Source organism: Daphnia pulex, chromosome 9, assembly GCF_021134715.1.
Source record: "Daphnia pulex isolate KAP4 chromosome 9, ASM2113471v1".
NCBI classification, from domain to species: domain Eukaryota; kingdom Metazoa; phylum Arthropoda; class Branchiopoda; order Diplostraca; family Daphniidae; genus Daphnia; species Daphnia pulex.
In genome coordinates, this window is record NC_060025.1 from 8,923,099 (window position 1) to 8,947,165 (window position 24,067).

Below are 24,067 nucleotides of genomic sequence, written 5' to 3' on the forward strand. Positions count from 1 at the left end.
CCTTGAGTTGATGTGTGTAACTGTACTCAACTTCGCGCAATGAAGATTTGTTCACCGTCGTTTAATTTTCTGTTGTACCCTGATAAATAATCGTTTGGACTCTGCGTTTTGAAAATTTTTGTTAGTGAGCTTCGTTTATTACGAACTTTACAACAGAAATCGTATAGTTACATTTCATTCAGTTTTTTAAGTTTCAACATCCACTTATTTGAAGATGTGCCTACTTGTCAGAAGTCTACGTTTGGCTTATTGGTTTATTATGTCGTGTATTTGTTATGATAGTAAGTAGAGCATATTCTAAAACGGATAAGGGTTGAACGATCCAGTGCGTTCTCTCGTTGAATTATCTGTACCTATTGGGGTAACATTACTTCAAACTATCCGCAGATTAGAATGTGCTGTTAATTGTCATAAATGATAACTGACAATCCGGTCAGAATATTAAGTTTTCACTTCTTTAACTTGAGATGGTGGGCTTACACATCAAACTCCTTTTGATAATATACTCGTTATTTGAAAGAGGCAGGTACATGTGTATTTTAAAGTCGAAGTTCGTCAGCGTAAACAATGTTCGTTAGTTTGAAATCGTAACGGTATATCCCTTCGAGTTAAATTGATGTTATAAACAAAAATATCGAGATAGAATGTTCACCCCCATAATAACTTAATTGCATTCCCTGTAGAAGAATCTATTTCCGGCCATTTCAGTTTTGAATTTTTCATTTTTTAATTATTTTCAACATCGGCTAATCGCAAAAGTTTTCTTGTTATCATCAGCGGAAGTATTTTTATCCACCCATTAGCCGGTAAATCTTTTTCGCGTGCCATTTCGGTTTCACTAGCTTTGAGTTTTCCAATGTATATCGTCATCTGATCTGACAGTCGCATCGCCACCCTCTTTTTTCTTTCTTAAATTGACTCACACGTTTTTAGCGCGGTATTTGTGTAGTCAGTTAGTCATCTGCAAAATATCTATACTGTTCACCGGACTGTAAATATTCAATACTGTCGAGAAGAACCCTTGAGATTATGTGTGTAACTTTTCTCAAATTCGCTCATCGAAGATTTGTTCGCCGACGTGATTTCCCTGCCGTACCATGATAAATAATCGTTTGGGCTCCGCGTTTTGCAACTTATTGTTGGTGAGCTTTGTTTATAACAAACTTAACAATAGAGATCGCTAATTTAAATGCCATTAAATATTTTAGTTTTTTCATTTGCTCATTTATAGATGTGCTTCTTTTGTCGGCGGTCTACGTCCAGTGAAATCGTTTATTTTATCGGTTATTTGACCGAGTTACATGAAAGTCTGTCAACACATTAATTTATCATGGATGAAGGTGTAACGTGGATCAAATTCTGGATGAAGTTGAACTCATTACAGACAGACAGATTTTAATGCCACTCAGCCTTACATCACTTAGAATAGAATGTGCTGATTGTTGGATACTGACACTTGGGTCAGAAATTAAAGTTCTCATATCTCAGACGTTAGTTGGTAAGCTTGTGCATCTTTCTCCTGGATTAAATCGAAATGTGATGCAAAAGAGATGGTTTTAAATGTAGTGAAAATTCGAAGCTTGGCTTTGTAAACAAAGTTCGTCAGTTAGATATCATAACGGTATATTCTCCCTTGCGTTAAATTGATAAAACTTAACTGCATTCCGAATAGAAGCGTCCATTTCCGGCTATTTAAGTTTTGAATTTTTCACTGTTGATTATTTTCAACATCGGCCACATAGTCCAAAAAATGATTCCTTTCAAAGATTATTCCCAAAGTATTAAAAGAAAAACAACAATCGCAAAAAGTTTTCTTGTTAATATTAGCGGAAGTATTATTTACCCACCCATTAGCCGGTAAATCTTTTTCGCGTGCCATTTCGGTTTCTCTAGCTTGGAGTTTCCCAATGTAGCGTGGATGATGTCATCTGATCTAACAGTCGCTTCGCCACCCGCCTTTTTTTTTCTTCTTAAATTGACTCACACGTTATTAGCGTGGTATTTTTTTAGTCAGATAGTCGTCTGTAAAATAGCTTTATTTTTCATTTGACTGCAAACAGTTTGGCTCTCGAGAAGAAGGCTTGAGTTGATAATGTATGTGTAACTTTTTTTCGAATTCGCGCAATGAGAATTTGTTCGCCGCTGTAGTTTTCCCCTTCTACCCTGATAAATAATCGTTTAAACTTTGAATTTACAAATTTTTGTTAGTGAGCTCTGATGATAAAGAACGTTACGATAGAAAGCGCTAATTTAAATCTCGACAAATATTTTTGTTTTTTTGAGAAACTATTTACCCCCAGTGATTAGTTATCAGCGGTGTCTGTCTGACGAAGTCGTATATTCCGCCGTAATTTATTTGTATTAATATACATCGTCAACAACACACCTAGGACAGAAGTTGGAAATCCTAGACGTTCCATAGAATTACATGCCTCTTACATGTAATAATATGGAATGTCCTTCATCACGATTTCACTTCACGTCACACTACGTGTGCGATTGATCTTTCTGTCTCAAACTGACACTCTGTTCAGAATATCAAAATATCTCACATGAAAAACTAAGTGACGTGCTTAAAAGATAAACTCCTGGCGATCAAATGATTATTATTTATAAATAATATGATTTTATGTGGGTAAAAGCCGAGTCTCACCTATATGAACACTGTTCGTTAATATGAATTTGTAATTTAATAATTTCTCTCAAATTTATGTTGAAAAATCTAAATAACGACGCCAAACGTTAACCAATTATGGAATGACTATAGAGAGACGTTGCTACACATTTGCCGAGGGTCTCGACACACCCAATAATAAAGGATAATTTATTAGACTTTGGGGATGTTGACACACTTCAAATAAAGTAGGGGATCGGTGCGTGTTTGACGGTTTTCCCGCAGTACCGTTAATCGGCTTTGGACTGTTACGTGCCAAGGCATGCAGTGAGCGCCGGTCGTTGGGAACGGGGGTGGCCTATCCTAAAAAAAAATCTCCCGATCCTTTATTTGCTCTCTCACCCGCTGTATTTAATGGCCGGCTTATTTTTGTTTGTCTTTCATTTGGTCGAGTCTGTTTTATTTTGTGTGTTTTTTTCGTCCCCACCATCACTTTGATTGAAATTCGAGGTGCACCGTTAGGTAACCAACGCTTTGCGTCGACAACTGCGCCAATTCCCAAATCGAATCAAACTCTTCTGGCGTCCAATGGTGGGTACACATTAGCCAGACGCGGCCAGGCGTAATTGAAAAAAACAGCCCAGAGGTTTTTGCTCAATTGGAGTCTCCATCACAATGTTGACGTGTCGAAACTTCTCGTGGTGTCTAAGGCACAATTCCATTATCATTTGCAATTCTGAACTGTACCGAAAAAAAAATTGTTCCTACAGCGTATTCCTTGAATCACTTTTATTTTGTTTCCTGTCGTTTTTACTCTGATTGTCCATGAAATTGTCATTTACACTCGGGGACTAAGTGTTGGTTGTTTTAATTTTTCAAACACCCGAAGGCTTGTTCGCTCTGGGAGGATCAATTTACCTATGCGACATGAACGATCGAACGCACTGAGGCGGCCCGGCGCTCCGAAATATTTCATTTCATTTTCTCTTGCCTCGGTGTATTTATAGATAAGCTGGTAAGGTGGCTGATTGACTTGGATTGTAGTATACCCGGTTGCTTTGGCATTTTCCCTCTTGACTCTGCGGTTAAATGGCAAACGAAAATGTCACGTCTTTCCCGTGATTGATCTCCCCGGAGTTTTTGCGGCCGCAACGGGCCTCGCACGTCAGCAAAGTGGCAAATTGTTACGATTTCATGTCTCTCCATTAAGAAAATTGGAATAGCCCCAACGCATTCGTCGTCAAATTCTTAATGGTATACTCGAGTCGATAGTTGTTGTACATTTGACCTTTCCCACTTAGTGTTTTTCCAACGAGAAAAAATCCAAATGTCAGTAACTTAGAGTTAAATAATTAACGAAAGTTTCCCGCCGCTGTGATTGGGTCGTGGGCGTTTTATTCTGGATCTGTTGTGCTATCAAAGTTGGTTGCTATGGAATTTCAAGAGTTGTGTAAGCATGTAATTAAATTGGATATCTCCTTTGCTATTTTGAAAAAGATTCCCGTCGTTAATTTTCTCTTCTTTTATTACAGTTTTCTGCCTGATGCTGGGCTGGCCGGCCCCCGGAACGAATTCCAGTCAACAAGCCCATAACTTCGCCATCGTCATAAAGTAAGTGATGCCCTCCTCTTTTAACTAAATGGTTGCGAATTGACCCTAGCCCTTTTTTATTGTGTTACGTTGATTTGGATTGTGCCGTGACTCGTGAAACTCTATAGCGTGATTTGTTGTTGAACTTTGCCTTTTTTGTGGCAAGAAATCGATTTTGAGTGTAGTAACATGTATCGATACCGTGTCCAGTTGTATACAGGTCTAAGCTTCGCCTTGCAGGTCCCAGTTGGAGTTTGAGAGGTATTGAATTGCGGGTACAGTTGACACGATAAAATTTTTTCAATCGTCTGATTTACTGGTATTGTACTCATGTTCCACACTTCCGTTTGTGCGGATTTATTGCAAAGAATCAGACGAAAAGTTTAATTTATTTGAGTTAGCGGAACCATTCTTTTATTGCGTACAGAATAGAAGATTAGGTGAGAACTGACACTTATTTTCCGATGAAATTATTAGAGTTGCTTGCTACGTGCTGGAAGCTGCTACCTGTCGTCCTATCCACATGTTTCCCATGTGGCCGACTGCCATTATTTCCGAGAAATATTGCCCTGAGATGGATTGATTCCCTCATTTCTGACCGCACCCAGAGAATGTGATCTCTTTTCTGTTGTGGTTAGGTTGTCTGCCCTCCCCCCATGTCCCATTGCTTCACAGGAAGCCATGTAGTTACACATTTGATATTAACGTTTGAATTAACAAGGAATCATGTTTTTTTTCTGATTTGATAGTCCTCAGGGAACTTTCGTTAAACGAACTTTATTGAACCTATCAAGTGCGTCTAGTTTTGGTGATTCGATTACTGATCGTGCACATTCAGGTTGTAAAAGTGCGACATTGTTAATTACAAAAATGCCATGCTATATTTGTGGTAGCATTATTTAAATACTGATTGAATTTTAATTAAGAGATAGTTGGAATGCTGAGCTGCATTGAATTCCCGGCTCTTCATTAAAATTTAGTCGAGGACTTTTACGTTGTGAACTGGATGTTCAAATGCATCAGTCTGACTAATTGAAATGGACAGCAATTCCAATTGAAATGAAAATTTATTCCAGATGTAAAGTATTTGTTACTTCTAATTAGTATGGTGCTTTTGTGAAATTAATCTACGTTCACACACATGGGTGGGATGAAGTGAACTTCATATATGACGCTATACATCTTCGTGACACGCCAATGCAACCAGTTCATTTTCCCAATTATGATTATCTTGTTTATTTAACGACCATTATTAAAAATCACCCTCGTCCAAACCGGGATAGTCGAAATGTTTTAGGGACAAAAGCATGTAGCTCGAGGCCATCCAAGAATCACACGTCCTGTTTTGACTTGAAAGTGTTAATAACGAACGACATTTATTGAACTTTGCCTTTTTTTCCGAATCCTGGATCTGAATTCTCGAAGCAACTGCAATCTGATCTGAAAGAAAGTTACTTGTTGCCTGTTAACAAGGGAAGTGGGCTTATTGTGCGTTTAACTTTAGCTGGCGTAACAATCTAGACAGAGTGCCTCTGCAGTATGCAAATTTATTTGCATGCCTTGGCTTAACGCAAGTTCTTTATTAGGTGCAACTTGTATGAATCTTGAGGTTGCTCAACTGATTAGCGTATGTCGCCGGTATGTCGTATGTTTTTTTTATTTGCACTATTTTACAAAATATGTGATTCAGCATTTCTGCTTGTTAAATTTTTGGTAGGTATTTCGGGTTTGACATGGGTCGTTTTTTAAAAGTCAAATTATTATTTGTTTATTAAACAAATAAAAGTTTGGATGGCGTTGCCCACAAATCCCTGAATTTTTCATTTTTACGATTTCATTTTAATGAATTCGCAAGCATGCTGACGCTTGCTGATTAGCATAAAATTGGACAAGTGTCGTCTGCTTTTTAAATTTCGAAAAAGTCAGAGACACAGTTAAAGATTGATTTGTTTTTGATAACCGTCATACTCCATGCTATTTTGCAGGTAAACAAAACTCTGCATAAAAATAGAATGATTCTGCTTAAATAGAAGAGTTAAACCTGTTTCAAACTCGTGAAATGTTAGTTTCTAGCTGGCATTCATCACATATGCTTCCTATCAATGCTGGCAGTTTGTTTGTACTATGTGTAACCGTTTTCTTTTTTTTTTGCAGATTTGAGGCCAAAGAGCAGCCATCATAACCACACAATTTGCAAGTTTTTCTTGTGCAGGTGTTATACCTGTCATCATCAACAATCTCAGGATCATCGCTTGGGTAGAATGATTTCCTTTGTTTTTATTAACCTGTTACATAATAGATATTTTTACGCTGCATTACCTGCATCAAGGCAGTGTATTACATGTAAACCTTTAATTCTCCCAATTTATAAACAATTAGGGTTTACCCAGTGTTTCATTTTTAACTTTTCCTGACTTGTTCTTTCTGTCGGTTTCTGTCAATTTTTTTTCTAACCCATTTTCTATTTTTATTTAGATAAAATGCATCCCATCGCATTGGGAAATTATCTACCGATGTCAATGTCTTCGTGTACGGCTGTACGTCCATGTGAATGTGGGTTCGCGAGGACACCCTTTATACCCTATCCCGTCTGGTGGAATTCAACTCTTCATCGGGTGGATGGAGCAACTGTAAATGCCTGGCTGTATTTCCCAGTCATAAAGGTAGGACAAAATTTCTTCCTTTATTTGGCAATATTTGGTTTGAGTTGATTATGAATCGTTACGTAGTAACGGAGTGTTTTTCCCTGAGCTAGGCGGTTGTCAGCTGTTTTCTCTGCTCCGTTTTTGTTTTTTCTAAGTCAGGGTTCACTAAAAATCTCATTTGTCAAACGACTACAGATCAGGCCTGATGTTCTTGTTCTTTGCACCTCCCAACTGTTTTTGTGGGAAAACCATCACATTCGAAATATTTGAACTTTAAACACTTCAAGCAAAGTTCAACAAGACTATTTTTTAGAGAGAAACTTGCTGCCACACCGGCACCTCCTCGTTTATTGGTGAACTGGAGCTGAATTAAGTCCTTTGCTTGTTCAACAGATATTCTCTGTATTCTGCCGATAATGAGACTATATGGTTCAACAGCGGACGGATTGAATCAATTAGAAATGATGCACCCTTCGCCTTCTGTTGGATCAGCTTGTTGGAAGGAAATTCAAAAAATTATTTGAATATCCTACCGGTTGTTAATTTGAGGTCATTCCACTTTGTGTAATAGGCAGAATTGAGGCTAGGGGATATCTCAAAAACTTATCGAAAACTAACTTTCCAATTCACTTCCGGTAGCTAATTGTAACCATAAATCTGATGCCAAAAACGATCCTTGTGAAATTTGAAATCCATTTCCTGTGCGGACAGAAAAATTGCCGAAATTCGTCCAATTTGAGTGAGAAGAATCAGCTTTCATGGAAATCATTATTTAATTGAATGGCAAAATAAATAGTTGAGGAGTTATCACGCTTCCGGGATCCTTCCATGGCAAATCCATGGCAACAAAACTGGATAGTGAGCTCGGCTCTCAATTCAGTTTTCAAGTTAGGCATAAGTTAATTAAAGCGATTGTTGTTTCATATGATCATAGAATTGAACTGCTTTCAAGTCAGGCTAATAATTTCTTGGAATTATCACGATAACAATGCGCTTAATAAACATTTCGGTGTCGAAATGTCAATTAAGAGCAGCTTTCGTTCCTTATAGTTTCACAAATACTGAGCGCATTTCTTTCTTGGACTGGCTACGTCCAACTGCGTCAACACTGTATGATTGCAGCGTATCATTCTTTTATCTTGAAAAATCTAATTGAAAATGTAGCTCAATCATTATTTTTTCCTTATCGGCGTAGAGGCATCTAGTAGAAGAATGACGTAACGATCTGTGAATCCCATTTTGAAAATTTTTATTTGATTCATTTCTTGTAAGGAGTTTGATCCCCATCAGACACTTATAAAAAAAATGAGTGCAATAATGATACATGTTGTACAATAAGATATTGATCGCCACTTTGACATTTCGCGAAGTCAATTTATTTTCTCGCCGATTGCCATTTGAAGCTCGACAACAGATTCCGCAGCCTCTGCTGCCCCCAAATCATTCGTTTCGTATTTTTTTTTTTATCGGATGATGAAGCCAAATAAGCCAACTTGGTGATGAGGTGGGAAAAAGGTGTCGGCCAGGTGAAATGAATTGGAAGCCACTCGGTTCAGCTGATTAATGGACCCGAGAATGACATTCCGTTTTCTTGATAAGATTCGAAAACATTTCCCTGGGACGTGTTCTGGAATTTGGTATTATTTGATATTAATTGGGTTTCTCGGCCTTGGGTAACTATGGTAACATGATTACACGCGGTGTAATGTATTTAGTTTTTTTTCCCGTCGAGTGAACAAATAACGTGACAGCTTGGCTATAAAGATCGGAACCTCATTTACCCTCCCACGCATGACACGTGATGGCGTAAGAAGGCGTAATCACATGGGAAAAGAGGTCGAGTGATGACACAGCGATGTAAAAGTTTGGCTGCCCGTCAACGGACTCAATTGGGAGCCACTCGGCGTGGCCAGCACGATACTCGTGTGCGAGAGCGGCCGGCTGTTGGTTCCGGTCGAAATGCTGGCGGAAATCGTAGTCGCTGTCGCCGATCCTCCGAGATTGTGGTGGTGATGCTAGAATAGAAAAACAAAAGCGTACAGATGACAAGTGATGAATGACGTACACGTTTTAAATCGTCTCCGGCTCAGTTTTGGGGGGTTTCAATTAATTGCTAGGCACTAATGCGGTCTGCCGACAGAGAACCTCCCACTCAGTCGCCGAATTTGGATGTTGTAATAAATATTTGATCAACTCTACTACTCACGTTCATTGGATTGTTGGTTCCTGATTTGCCACTGTGTCTCTTCCAGCGGTGGAACAGACGTGGGCAGCATCCGCACAGGATCCGAGCGAAGGCTCTGTCCGAAATTTAAAAATGTTTTATTCAAAATTTCAATTCCATATTTTTTCCTTCTGTTTAGAATAGAACAGGCTGACTGAAATCCTTGGAATTATTTTGTTTTATTTGCCAACCGGAAGCGGTTCGAAACTACGTCAAGGAGGGGGTTGGGGGGAATGAAGTGAATGAGCCGATCTTTTTGTGGAAAATCGTGTGGGAAGTTGTGAAGGCTGAAGCGAATTTAGAGTCGTCTATCCATCAGTGACACACTCCAGCTGTCTTCCTCTTTCTTTTTTCTACATGGAATTTTAAATTGGCCTCTTTTTTTCCAATGTGTGTTCCATCAATTGATTATTCAAGAGATGGCATATGGCCTTATCAATTGTGCAAATGCCAATCGAATCTTGATTCCCTGAGCTCCTGTTGTATTAACCACTCCATTTCCCTCCCCTTAAAAAAAAAGAATTATTTAGCCGCGAAGTAAACTTTACCGGAAAGATGTTGGGATTGACACTAAGTAACTTTCTGGTGAGAGAGCGTCTTTCCGTGTTGAGAAAAATAATGTACACATCGTAATACCTTCTGAAATCGCGAGACCAGCAAGCGTAGATGACGGGGTTCATGCCCGAGTTGATCCATCCGAGCCAAGTGACGACGGTGACGACCCGTTCCGGGTTGTGGATGCACGACTGACAGAAAGCCGAGAGCAAATTCGTCACGAAGAAAGGCAACCAACACGCGATGAACACGCCCATCACGATGCCCAGCGTCCTGTTTATTGCGGTTCAATCGGGTACGAAATATTTTTTTGTCAATTGTCAATTTTTATTCAATCGGAAAATTATCGCAAATTGCAGCAAATGGGGAAGAAGAAATTTGAAAATTGACATACTTGGCCGCTTTGCGCTCCTTGGCGATTTTAGCCAATTTTCGACTCAAATTCATTTTGGCGATTGGCAAACGTCCCGATCCGCCGTCGCCGTCCACCGACGAGGAAACGGACAGGCCGGCAATCGTCGCCTCCGTTTGTGAATGGCGCCGATCGATTGCCGATTGTTGTCGCTGCAAAGTTGACGGTTGGGACGCGTCGGCGATTTGCAGGACGTTGTTGCTGGTGCTGGACGTCGATGAAGGATCGATGGGCAATTGGTGACGATTGGCCGCCTGGTAGGTCAAAAGGGCGGCGGCCGCAGCGCATCGCCGATTGTCGGAAGCGACTCGACCTCCGCGGTGGATGCGCAAAGTTAAAAGTTCGACCGTTTCGGCCGATCCCGACCCACCGGATCCCGACCCCGATCCTCCCCCTGTTCCTTTTCCCATTTCACCTGTCGAGGCCATGACGACCTGTTTGATGCCCAGCCGAAGGGACCGTGACTGGGCCACGGCCGCCCGGTAAATTCGGTAATAAGTGAAGACCATGACGGACAAGGGGCCGTAGAAGGAGACGGTCGAGGAGAAGACGAGGTATCCGATGTCGTCGGTGAAGACGCAATGCTCCGGCAGCGGATGGATCCGCTCGTTCATGTCGGATGTGGATGACGAGGAGGAGGCCATCAGGTGAGTGGCGCCGTCGTGCTGGACGAGGTCGACGGCGACGGCCCTCCACCAGGCGATGGCCGGGAAACTGATGAGACTGGAACAGACCCAAACGAGGGCGATGAAACAAGCGGCCCGTTTTGGCGTCATCCGACTCGGATAAGTGAACGGGTCCGTTATGGCCTAAAGAATTAAAGACAAAGGAAACGATTGCGAATTAAGTTGATGGAGGATTTAAAATTGATCAAACGAATTTTTAACTTGATATTTTTGAAACTAGTTATTGAAATTTTTATCGATGGCCCAAAAGTTTTTTTTTTTTTACAATTCCCATTTTATCTTAACTTTTTTTCCCATTTCATTTCCGGGCGGATGATTAACGTCCAGAGGAATCAGGAGAACAGATCTCATCGCCATTTGGCTCTGATGTCATTTGCATATTCGGATTGGCGAGGATTTGCAATGTTAATTATACGAGTCGAATTGTCAATGAGTCGGTCAAGATTTTTCCTTCCCCATCGGAGTCGAAAGGAGGAAACTGCAGTGCGACGCGCATTCATTGACATTCTTTGATCTTCATTCCCCTTCCCGTTATTATTATTATTTCCTCTCAACTTTTGGCATCTGCCTCTTCTGCGATTCTTTTTTTATTTGCCAGAAAAAAATAAGAGTTGCCGTTCTGTTAATTCGGAAAGTTTTTTCCTGATCTTTCACCGAGTCTTTCAGTTCCGACTTGAGAAATTGGGCAGGTGGGAGGATCTTATCGTCAGAAAAACTTTGGGGTAGCGCAGGTTTTTTTGTTATAATGAGCGCCCAACTTCTGTGCACAAATATTCGAAACTTTAGAGACTCTGTGAAAAGAGTCGAGTGGAAAGTACGTCGTTATTTAGAACGTGCCAAAGGGCGACCGGATCTTTTTGTTACATCAGTTCACGTTTGACTCCCCCAGTCAAGTCGAGCATAGAATTATTGAGCTGCTGCTGTTTAAATAAAATTTTGTTTGTTACCCAATAACGATCCATGGAGATGACGCAGAGGTTGAGGATGGATGCGGTGCTGGCCAGGACGTCGAACGAATGCCACACGTCGCTATCAATAGAGAATTCAATCAGGAAAAAAGTCAATATTTGAATGAATACTTTAACAGCTAGTTTTGTACCAGAGATCGCGACCGAATAGCCATCGCCGGTCTGATTGCATTTCGACGGCGGCGCTGAATGGCATGACGATGGATCCGACGAGACAATCGGCCACGGCCAGCGACATGATGAAATAATTGGTGACGGTGTGCAGGTAACGTTCCCTGGTCACCGCGGCGATGACCAAGGCGTTGCCCAGGACGGTGGCCAGACAAAAGGAGAACAACACCAACGCCAAAATGGGATTGCCGTCAACCCAATCTTTTTCCTCCGCCGTCACCGTGGCGTTCTCCGACGTCAAATTTCCCTCGTCCCATCGCGTCAGATTCAAAAGCGTCGGCACCACGACAATTTCCATGGCGAGGATCTGTCAATAGAATCGAATTTTCCCGGACATTTATCGCTCACGATTCGGCTGAGTGGCAACGACACTGACATGTGGCACTTGGCATTGACGGCGGTCCGCGTCCTGCGGGATCCGTTGGAGACTGTCGACTGTTTAACAGCGACTGAGAGGCTGATGCTGGATGTCTTTGGCTGGATCAAGAGGGAGGGGGCGACTCACGCGCAATTCTTTTGGCGCATACATTTCCGCTCATCCTCATCGAAATCAAAACGGGACGTTGTTGTCCCTGTGGGATCTTTGTAGGATTGGGTCGTGGAGAGCCTATAGTAGAGTCTGAGTGGCTCGGTTCATTTGGGGATGATGGTGAACTTGATTGAACTTCACTTTTGAAATTGGAATCAGCCCAGCATCGTCAAAGCTGATGCTGAGACGGAGGGTTCTTTATTGAAAAGTTTCTTATTTCCCTTTTTATTTTCGAAATTCTGCCTATCAAGTCCCGAAATCTTTTGATTCTTTTTCTTTTGATTCTTTTTCTTTACGATTGATCTCCGGAACTGGTAGATACGCAAATTCGTCTAACTTTGAATCGAATCAATGAAATAACGTCTGAATGTTGATATTATATTATTTCGGTTTGAATCACCAGTTATTGTTGGTGAAGTACATTGAAATATTGGATTACGCACGCTGATATAAAAGCTTGTAAAGATTAGGCCATCCGCGTCATGTGAATAATACACTGGGAGGGCTGGGGGGTTTCATTCAGAAATAAAAATAAAACCGGATGCGTCAAATTGAACCATTTAACTTGCTACTCGATCCTTTTAGCAACTTTCCATTTAGATGTATAACATTTAGACACAGCCGAGAGCCCAGCAGCAGCAGTAACACTAGACTTGTATCTGCTGTAATATAGATGGATATGTATATATCCATCTACCCTTTTCAATATAATACAACCAAATGGAATTAGATTAGTCCAGCATCCATCAAAAAAAGACTTCTTGCGGAGCATCTTTGGGTTTTTTCTATCGTATATAGACTTTGATGCCCTAACACAAAACTCAGTTTGACTGTACCGGCGTGATTTATCTCTTTTCGTTTCCCCTCCTCCCCACCCATGTTGAAGGGGGAGGTCATAGTGCAGTTGTAATATAGCTATACGAGTTTATACTTGATTATTAGATCATTATCTAGACTTATGGTATATCCATTTAACTCATGCGCAGGGGGGGTCCTCAAACTGAATTTATTTCCCAATATCTGATGACTGATGAGTTCATTAACCCGGTGGCCCTCTGGTCATGTGCTGGGCCATATTGGAGAGGGGTGTGTCACTTGTGGTGATTGTTTACGACGTTTTCGTGTACATAATAATTAATACACCGCTGCTGACTCTATATAGGCTATGCACACACATTTTTCCTTTGCGGGGAGGGTAGAAAAATAATATAACTCTGCCGGATGTTGGGATAGGATATTGTCCGGAAGAGAAAGAAAAGATAGAATAAAAAGATTGATTTTCTATGTGAACCCCGCCCCCGCCCCCCCAAAGGGGAATCATTTGTAACTTATACGCCACACTCACAGTTTCTCTTCCGGTCGGGAGCAGCAGTGTACCGGCTCTTATAGAAGAAGAAAATAGGCAAAGTTTCATTCTTGAAAGAAAAATCTAGATGGATCCCTGGGCGAATATTTTTTCCTAGCTATTGAATTGACGGGGAGGAGAGATAAATGAATTTTCAAAGAAAAATAACAAGTATGTGGAAACTTTTTGACTTTTTTGCTGCTCTCTGCTCACTTGAGAACCTCCTGCGACCTTCCATCGTGGGCTGGGGGGGGGGGGTTAAATAAAGCCCCTTGATCAATTCTCGGATCTAGTAGGTTATTAATGAGATAGACCATCGAAGCTAGGTTTGTTGTTGTTGGCAATTGAGCGCTGCTGTGTATACTCAGGAGTTTCTATATTGATCCATCGGCCAATGGATCTATAGGCATAAATCAGTATATAGAGAGGGAGAAATCCCATCTGTATAAGGAGCCTTGTACATAATCGAATAAATGTGCAGTGTTGAATAATCAAAAAAAGTTCTTCAGATTTTGTTTTGTTTTGCTGGTTGCGGGAAATTCTTTTTTGATTTATTTCCCCCTCCCCACAAAATGTTCCCGACGACTGCGAAACAATAACGGGCCCGTTTATTATTATGTTGCCAGTCGTTATATTCGTGACTGTATAATATAAAAGGACGTATAAAATTGACTTCTTGTTCTCTATAGACTAGACATACTATATTCTCTCGGCTGGCGTATGAATCACGGCCGGTCGTTTTTCATAGGCCATTTGCCCTTTGGTTGATATACTTCCGGTTCATTATTATGATATTAATGGACGAATTTATTGCCATTTCATCCTTTTGATACAAAAAATAAAATAACAAATTCTTTTCAGTCAGCGGGAATTTCCCGGCCCGTATTATTGCATAGCAGCAGCCGTCAAAAGTTTCAAAAAGTTTTTCAAATCGCATCAAGAATCTTTCAATTGAAGTTCATTCAACTGTTTATTATCGACTTTTCCCCCAGCCTGAATGCCTGGAATAGTTGTCTATATTTTCAACTAGTACGACAAGGGGGTGGTGGGTGGGTCGTTGATTTCTCTGTTGACTCGCACTGTTGATTTATTAAGGGCCGACGTATTAGATTCCACGCCCTCCTCCTTTTCTTGTTGTTGGAAGAGGAGGAGGAAGTGTCGGATGCTGCGGTTGTGATACGCGCCCCCCCTCGACGCCATGTTGCTGCACTGAGCCTGCCAACGACTGGATAAACACGCACGTGCCAGCAGCCACACAAAGACAGCAGTTGGCAAAGAAAAGAAATAGAGAAAAGATTCTTTTCTCTGATGTTTAGCCTTTTATTTATTGATTCGCCCCTGTCTTTCTTTCTTTCTTTTCTCAGAGAGTTGATGATGTAGGGGCTCAGCAATGCTGGCTGGATGTTAGTATTTGCTACATGGCAAATATCGCGCGTGAATCCGACAGTTTTCCAGCCATAAATGAAAAGATGGAGGGGTAAATATAACCAGCGTCAAGACTATAGAGCCAGGAAGGCTATAGCCACACAATTGCAATCAGCTCGCAAGTGAAATGGCCCAGCTGTCGCCATAGATATGCTCCCAACTGGCCATCACTGGACGGACTAATAGGTCAACAAGGAATGTGTGATGGGACTGAACCCTCGACCAAAAATGTGTCGATGGCACAAACTTGAAAGGCCCCCGCGACTAATTGCTTGTTAGTTTACCACTTGTGTGTCCGGATGTTCCAATTAACTTGGTCTAATTAATCCGTTCCCAAAAGAGACCTCCCAAAAAAATGTTTCCATCATAGTGAAACCAAATAATATAAAAATAGGGCCTGCTGCTGGTCATTCAACCGGATGGCGAACTGCACTCTATTTGATGTAGTCACAGTCACACGTACTACGAGCTTTTTTTTTGAATAATAATATGCGCAAACCCATTTTTCTGTTTAGATATCATATATATAGCCTTGTAGAGCTATTCGTCTCTGTATCGAGTTATATGCTCACAAACGGCCGAGGCCTTGTTGACACGCGTACCCAAAAATTGGGCGTAGCTATACAGCATTCGATTTGAATGTGTCTACATCTTCAGAAAAAATTTCCATTTATTTTTTAGAAACGTCATTTTCTTTTTATGAATCTATTCGCTCGGGATTTTCTGGTTTCATTTTATTTTATTTTTTCTCATCGCCAGCCAGCCATCGTTGGAATAATATGTCAACTGGGAGGAACATGACTTTTTCGCTGGGTCTCGAGTGTGTCAGAAACTTGCAGAGTATATACTACGACGTTATGTGATTGGCACATAAGGTCCTCCAAGAAGAAGAGTTTGCAATTTTATTTTATTTTGACAGCCAAAAACTGGATGATGGCTGTGATGCTAGACATCTAAACGCGTTTCTCTTTGATATTTTCCTGCGCCAATGTATGTGTAGAGTAGACGTGATGCTCTTGTATGGAGAGACATTATCACACGGCTTTTATTATTATTGACTGACGAGAGGCGGGGTCCCCACCCTTGTGTTATTCAATATCGAAAAAAGATCACAAGATCCTTTTCAATTTCTTTTAGTGAACTGTTGGCATCCCAGGTGTGTGACTGTGTGTGTGTGCCGAACAGAGAGTGATGCTATCAATTTCTTTTTGGAGACATTATATCAACCATCATTTGGATCATAATTATATAAACTTATATAACTTGTATAAGACGTCAGTTCCGGTCGGATCACGCGCCAGTCGGATTCACGCAACGCCGTTCCCCATCAAGGGGATTTGTGTGTGTTGTGGGGGAATAACGCCCGGGAATTGTTTGGATTGATTAATGCGAAAGGACTGATTGTATTTGTTCGTCTATAATATTTTTGCGCTAATGATATCAAGCGGTGGGTTCATAGAAGATTCACTCGGCTGCGGCGGTGAGCTTGAACGTCAACATGACATGTTCCTCTTATATAACGTCTATACAGCAACATCAAGAAAGAAAAAAAAGGAAGCTTTTCATTTTGGCGCTTTCATGTCTGATGGCAGCCCCAAAGTCCTGCCCTGATGCCGTTGTGGACGCGCTCAGTTCAAAGTCTTTTTTCTCTTTTCCCGCTTCTTTTTTTTGAAAAAAGAGTATAGGCGTCCGATTACAGTGTACAGGTTTTTTCTTCTTTTTATTTCTTTCTTGCCTCAGCTCATCTCCTTTAATGTTTACAAGAGCAGAAGAGAATAACCAAGAGCTCGACAGAGAAAGATAAGAAGGACAGCAGCAGTATAGAGCGCGCCGGGGATCGGGAGGGATGATGAGGCGTCGCCGAAACTCTCGTCTGTCCGCCAGAGCAGCAGCACAGCGACCAACTGATTAGATCTCGAACGGGAGAGAAGAAAGGAAGGACCGGAACGACTCCCGAACGAATTTTTTTTTCCTTTTTATCCTTGTGGAGTCGACTGCGCGGTTTATCCTTACACACGGGATGTATTACGTCATGTGAGAAAACAAAGTGAACCGCGAGAAAATAATTCGGGGGGAATATAAAAGAAAAGAAACAAGTACGGTACAATTCTTTTTGAGCTCAAATGATATTCCAACGAGTCCCGGGGCTCTCGTTCAACTATTTCAACCATCGGTTATTCCCGATGACGTGTTTGCCAAGTCCCCAGCCATTCATTATTTCCGGTTAAATCCCGGAGATAATGGGTTTTTCTTTTATTATGATTATTACCTTTTTGGATATCGTGTGTAGAGATCAGATAGTCGACCATTTGTTTTGCGTTGGATTATCTTGCGGGCGCCGCTGAATGGCCGATTGACCTAGATATTTGCAGCTCCCCCCCCCCCTATATCCATCCCATCATCGCCACTCTCATTTTTCACGGGCAAGCAAACACAGCAGCAGCAGTAGCAGACGTCTCTATAAATACAATCAAAAAAAGGATACGGCGTCCAGCTGCGATTGGCGCTCGCTCGGCGGTATAAAGTGCTCCTGCCGCCGGGATATATAATGCTGGGGATCAATTGCTAATGCAATGCCAAAGTATATGGGCTTCCAGCTTATAGAGAAAATATCAAAACAAACAGAAAACGACATTATTGAGAGCTATAGAGAGAGAGAGAGTCGATGCCCCCCTTTTGCTCAAAGCAAGTGGAAAGTGTTGCCATATAGAATCAAGAGAAAAAGAATAAGAGAGAGAGAAAAGGGAGGACTGATGTGAATGATGAAGCGTCTTAGCTTCACATCGTGACAGCCGGAGATGCTATTTGTATGTACGGTCGCGGAAGGAAGCGGCAGCAACCCCAAAAAAGGATTGAGAGAGAGAGAGTTGTATAACATGGGCCCAAGTATATATAATACCGGAATGATTCTGATCCTTATATTATTTTCCCGTTTTTCTTTTTTTGTGTGTGTGTGTTGGGGGGTTTATACGCACACATAACGATCGCCCCCCCTCCCGGCAGGAGAGAGCTCATCCGGAATAATGCCTTTGGTCCTTCTATAGTATTATATAGAGCGGGTAACACACACGCATTCAAGCTGACGCTCGGCTTTCGCTTTTGTTTAGTGATGTTTCTTAGCGTTAACATCATCGCAAACAATACAATAGATATCATAGACTACTGATGTACAGAGCTCGGGAAACCAAAAAATGTTGGCGCCGGTCACGCTCCTGCGCTTGCGTCCAATAGACTATATACGCAAAGTTTCTTCCCAGCGTAAATAATACGCACCTAATATTTTTGTTTTGTTCCGGAATCTTTGTGTGTGTGTGTGAGTGTGTGGAGTAGGACATATCACAATGCACACGACCCACTTCGTATTATTTTTTGTTTGTTTTTTTTTTCTTGGCTCGCCATTTGTTTGATATGCGATGGCCTTTTTTATTCTTTTGTGGACGACACATCGATGCGCTTTTGGCCAGTTACATCAACCAAGAATAAGGCTTGGGGGGTGGGGGAAGGCCATCAAATGAAGAAGGCCTTCGTTTTGATTTTCTTTTGCGAAAAAAAAATAAAATAAAGTTGAGCCGTCGTCGTCGTCGTCATCATTTGATTTTTATTGGCCTCGTAAATCTCTGATTGATGTCGATTGAAGGCATTTTAGCATCGCAGAAAAGGTCTAATCATATATAATATTTCTTTTTTTTTCTCTCCTCTTTTTTTTTGATGTACCCCACATAAAGGACGACGCTGCTGAGCTGCTGGATCGATCTCATTATGTATACCCGGTAACCCCCTCCGCTCCCCTCTTTCGGCAGTAAATGAAATACACCGATTGGAAAAGCGGATGGGCTCCCGCGCGCTCCGCCAAACGACTTTTCTCTGCTCAAAATTTAATGAGGTGAACTATTTTCTTTAAAGATTTATTTCCCCCCTTTTTATTTATTTTTTTCAAATAATGCGCGCTCTTTTATAGGTTTTTGCGGATTCTGATTGAATGCCAGCATTTCAATGGATCCTGCTGCTGCTGCTGCGAGTCATTTTTGTTTACGTGGCGTTTGCCGTCATCGATGATGGCCGCCGGAAGCTGATTGAAAGCGGTAAAAAAAGCGCCGACGCTTTTAAGTTGGAATTTTTTGCGGGTTGCTCAACTATCTGGCGGGGAATTTAAAAAAGAAAAATATATAAATAAATGTACGGCGCCGCTGGTGTTTGAATGAGCGGCCATAATTGGTTCTCGGCCACGAGATTGGCTAGTCGCAATTCCTTTTTATGGCTCCCGATATCCTCGTAGTAGTTCAACAACCCTCACTACTACAACTTCATGGCGATTTTCATATTTTTTTTTCGCCAGTTGAAATGGCCGATGATGGCGATGTGCAATATCGGCTTTTGTGGGTGGTGGTGGGGCATTTGCAATTTTCTAGCGGAAAACGTGAGAACGCGCATGAGCTGTGTTGTAACCTGTTGGGAACTGGCGTATCTCATGGAGGAATAGAATTTCATTCACATTTTTTTTTAATAGAAAGAAAATCCACGAAGAACATTTGGAACTGTTTCGTATTGTATTCCCGTTGAATGATGTGTAAGTATTTTTCACTTTTCTTATTATCTTTTACTTAAAGTTGAAAGATTAATATCCTTTTGTTTACATCGACGGGTTGTATCGTGAATGTAATATCTATCTACTCCATTTGATTCATGCATAATGCATCTATACCTGCAGGTTAAATACCAGCGTTCATGGCGCCACGTGCCTATTGTACATGAAAGGCGACGTAAACAGTTTTGTCCGAGACCGAGGACGAGACTTACGTCAATTTGCAACTTGGACAAGCACAACAAAATCACAGTGAAACTCCGTCTCCAGCAAGTGTGTGTCGCTATTAACATTAATTCGGTTGACAACGATTGATACCACATTTTCCAGTGAGTGTATAGAAAATAGCAAAAGTTCTTTTCTACTCTGAAGATCTTTTCTTTCATCTTTTCAGGACAGACAGCTAAAAAAGCTTGTTTATTGATTTGAAAGAAAAAAACCGCCGAGTACGCTTGCTATAGCTATTCACTTTCATCAGTCGTCGCTAGATGGAAGGTAGCACATTTGGAGGGCGGAGTCATGGCGGTCATGGCGGAGTGCAATGTGCAAGAAGAACAGATTTTCTGATGGCTATAATGTAAGTAAAGTCGAAATAAAGCAAGTATTTAATATCAATTATCCAGAGACAAAACGATAGTGTTAAGTCTGAAGTTGAGTCACACCAATTAGCTTGAAACTAAATTGCTTTTTTTTTTCACACTGCAGTTGCTCTAAACAATGGAATGTACATGGCTCATTTTATCGTCACTCTGGGAGGTGGACATGTTACAAAATTTTTCCATAAGAATGCAGTCAACTATTATCAAATCAATTACTAGATGACCTTTTTATATCTTCCTTTTTACTCCTATCATTTGGTAAGGTTACCCCCGATTCAAATAGTCATATCTGTCACATCTCACTTGAGTTATTGATTATTCTCAGGGTTTATTGTGACGAACTGACAGGTGGCTGGTGGCAGAAAGCATTTGACAGTAGCTATCCAAAATAAGCAACTTGTGTGTGTTACGTTTCGGATGGTTTCAATTCGGACTAGCCCGGTGCATCAGTGGGCCTTCTTCAGACAAACCCAGATTAGTTTCATTAATCATATTTCGAATTTTAGAAAATGGCTAATTGCTGTTTTTTTTTTTGTTTTTTTGAACATATGTTAGTGGTGGACCGGAAATTCCAGAATCGGATGAGATATCTCGCGGTGACAGTAGAACAGGATGCATATTCGGAAGTCAGCACATCAAGACTCGGAAACGTTTGTCGGTTCTTTCGTTGCCGACGTCGGCTGCCTTGACTGAGTTGCTACCTGGACGCTTCCCGACTCTTCACTCGCTTCGACGACGACAAAGATCCTATCGGTAAAATTCCATTAAAACTATTTCTTGAAAAGTCAAGTTTTTTCAATTTTTTTTTTTCTGCTTGTTATTTTTGTTTCTAATTTTAGTAAGTCTCGATAAGCTAGAGCAGGGATCCTTTTCAATTCATTTTACTGTTTTAAATTTTAAACATTTGTTGTTTACAACGCTACGAAGGCTTAGATTGTTTTCAGCGGTAAAAAATATTGGTTTCACTGTTTCAGTTACTTCAACTATACACTTTCTTGTTTAGTTGCAATACTGAAAAAAATCATCGAAGAATTCTTCGTCAACGTAAATTTTGTTATGCCAAAAACACCTCTGGAAGGCGTTGAGCGAAGATGAAATCAAAGTAAAATGCAGTTGGTTCGGTGTCCTCCACTTCCAAATCAGTCGCTCTTCTCAGAGCCTGATTGAAGTGATTGACGAATTTGGTATAAATTGGTCCACCCATCAAAGTGTGAAGTTCCCTTGATGGATTTAGTCGTAATAATTTTTTAAAAATTGTCATTGTTGTTGGCACCATGTTGTTGGCTGAGACATGACATCTTGTGGCCAGGTTTGTCTTCAGTTGTTTGGCGTAGGCTAGCCCTTTAAGGCCCCCTACCTTCTTGGTTCATCACTTCATTGTTAGTTGAATCATGAGGTTCTGAGAGAAAGTGTCGCCATTTTTAGACCTTTCTATTTTTCAAGTTCTGAATTTTAATGTTGGCTTAATTAGTTGGATTGCCACTTGTGAGGCATTTCTTAGAATGTGATGGGTTTTAGTTGGTTCGGGTTGGCGGTTCGTGAGCTTGCTATTATTCTTGGTATAATTGATTCGATTAAATTCTATTGCATGTGCAGTGAAAGTGGCCTGAAAATGTTTAATTTCATTTTTTATTTGTAGACTAATTTTTATGCTGAAAGACTTGGAAACCATGCTGTCGCCCACGTCGAGAAGCTGAGTAACATTCTGCTTTTACAATGGTAAAATTAATAATTAAACTGATTGAAATATATGTGGATCATAACATTTGTAATTTTTGATTGCAGGCACCTCTTAATAAAAGGAACTTAAGCCATCCAGTCTAGGGCTTCCATCAAATCGTGCAGGCTGCATGGAAGTCGGATTTACCTTTGCTGTGAACATCATGAACACATACACTATTTGAAGGTGAAAATCTTATCCAGTTATAGATTTTACAATTAAAATGTGATTGAGATTTGCATTCATTGGTTAGTTTTAACATTTTGAGATTTCGTCAAGTCAACAGCTATTTCCTTCAGGGTTGTGTTCTGTTATGGATTATTTAAAGGGGAGTTTGTTCTATGCAAGAAAGGGAGATTCTGAAAGAAGTTTTGTTTATTTGTTCCACTGTAGAGTATCCTTTAAAGTTTAAATGAATTTGTGTTTAAATCTTAAATGAGTCATCTGGTTTCATGTAAATTTATTAATTTAAGTTTCCATGATAGCTATAAGATAATGTTGCCATATAATATTTGGGTTGAATATTTGAAGTGATATTTAGCATATTTTTTTAAATTTCATACAGCATTTCCAATGATGCTGAAGATTAATTTTACTTTGGTTATAGGTTCATGTTTACGTAGCAGTGATGTTGCTGTCCAATGTGGCGTGTTGTTGCAGCCTATGGTGGTGAAAGATATCTGCATCAAGTTGCTGTTCCTTGTGCATCCAAGGTGCTGGTTTTGTGCTACAGAAGTGACATCCAATATTGTGTTTAATTGCTATTTGTGTCTTTGCAGTTAACCTTTATATATTGAGAAGGAACAAAAAAAAAATAGTAGATGGGGAGATTTATGTCAACCAAATAATAAACATGTCCAGGATGGGGGAATGAGGAGGAAGTTGGGGTGGGGTATTTGGTTATGATTTACTAAAAGAAGTGAGGTATATTTTTAATTAATGAATATGCAGTACTTGGTGATAAAATATGTTATTAACCTATACATTACTGTCAACCTATACCTTCCCCACTTCCACTTACCCATTCCCCAAACCCCATAAGCACCAAAATCAAATCCCACATCCACTCACATCTATTCCTAAAACCCCACAATCTCCAACATCAAATTCACACATTTAAATATCTGTAATCAAAATAAAAACCATCAAATAAACATGGTGTAAACTATATTTATTCTGGAACACATGCAAAATAAACAATTCATTAAACAGAGCGTCCGGTTCAAGACAATTTTTTTTGTGCGAGGCTTTTTAGAAAGCAATCCGCCACCCAATTTGACAAAAAGTGATAGTTTGTTTTCACGGAAATTGCGTCAGACGGTTAAAAAATTTCTAGTTCAAAAATCTCATATAGAAATTAGCATCTAGTCTACTGGTGCAAATTGCGATTCTTTAAGCTTGATTAATTTAGGTGATGTGTTAAAAAGCTATTGTGGGTAGCTAAAAAATTGAACTAATTCGCTTTTTCTGAATATTTTGGTTTTAGATCACTTTGTTGTTTTTAGATTTTCTTGTGATCTCTCTTCAAAATATTCTGAAAAAGTGAATTAGTTCCATTTTGTAGCTACCCACAATAGCTTTTAACACATCAACTAAATTAATCAAGTTAAAGAATCGCAATTTGCACCAGTAGACTAGATGCTAATTTCTACATGAGATTGTTGAACTAGAAATTTTTCAACCGTCTGACGCAATTTCCGTGAAAACAAACTATCACTTTTTGTCAAATTGGGTGGCGGATTGCTTGCTAAAAACTCGCACATGCAGTGTCGGCGTAGATCCAGGGAGATTACCTGGAAATGGAAGAGGAGAGAAGAGTGCGAGGCAAGTTTTAATGGGGAGCGATTAGTCACTACTAGGCTTCCGGGTTAGACTCATGACCCTCAGATCATGCGCCTTCCAAGTCCCCGTTCGACCAGAGCCCTCCCCTCCTCCTGGTTTCACAGCGGGTGAGTGACCACCGGCGGGCGTTGGTTAGTGGTTAGTTAGGGAAACGGGGCCA

The 24,067-nt window shown here is 40.6% G+C and overlaps 1 protein-coding gene and 1 long non-coding RNA gene across 8 annotated transcripts; one reads left to right on the top strand and one right to left on the bottom strand.

Moving 5' to 3' along the window:
* Nucleotides 1-6,091: 6,091 nt before the first annotated feature.
* LOC124202988 lies at nucleotides 6,092-23,235 on the top strand. 7 transcript variants are annotated; one of them, XR_006878382.1, is made up of 15 exons: nucleotides 6,398-6,460; nucleotides 6,680-6,867; nucleotides 18,890-19,047; nucleotides 19,123-19,246; nucleotides 19,672-19,731; nucleotides 19,873-20,075; nucleotides 20,141-20,323; nucleotides 20,452-20,603; nucleotides 20,671-20,823; nucleotides 20,921-21,098; nucleotides 21,185-21,291; nucleotides 21,349-21,904; nucleotides 21,985-22,064; nucleotides 22,131-22,251; nucleotides 22,673-23,235. It is a non-coding gene; the product is annotated as an uncharacterized LOC124202988 (long non-coding RNA). The 7 variants fall into 7 exon arrangements; XR_006878381.1 differs by having other exon boundaries at nucleotides 20,671-21,098; XR_006878383.1 differs by having other exon boundaries at nucleotides 20,671-21,098; nucleotides 22,319-22,704.
* Nucleotides 8,082-12,316, bottom strand: LOC124202987 (dopamine receptor 2-like). The gene is made up of 6 exons (XM_046599547.1): nucleotides 11,826-12,316; nucleotides 11,674-11,755; nucleotides 10,023-10,849; nucleotides 9,710-9,901; nucleotides 9,056-9,149; nucleotides 8,082-8,864 (listed from the first exon to the last, which is right to left on the bottom strand). Exons 1-6 carry the CDS (start codon nucleotides 12,161-12,163, stop codon nucleotides 8,670-8,672), a joined length of 1,728 nt encoding a protein of 575 aa, XP_046455503.1. The 5' UTR covers nucleotides 12,164-12,316; the 3' UTR covers nucleotides 8,082-8,669.
* Nucleotides 23,236-24,067: the final 832 nt, after the last annotated feature.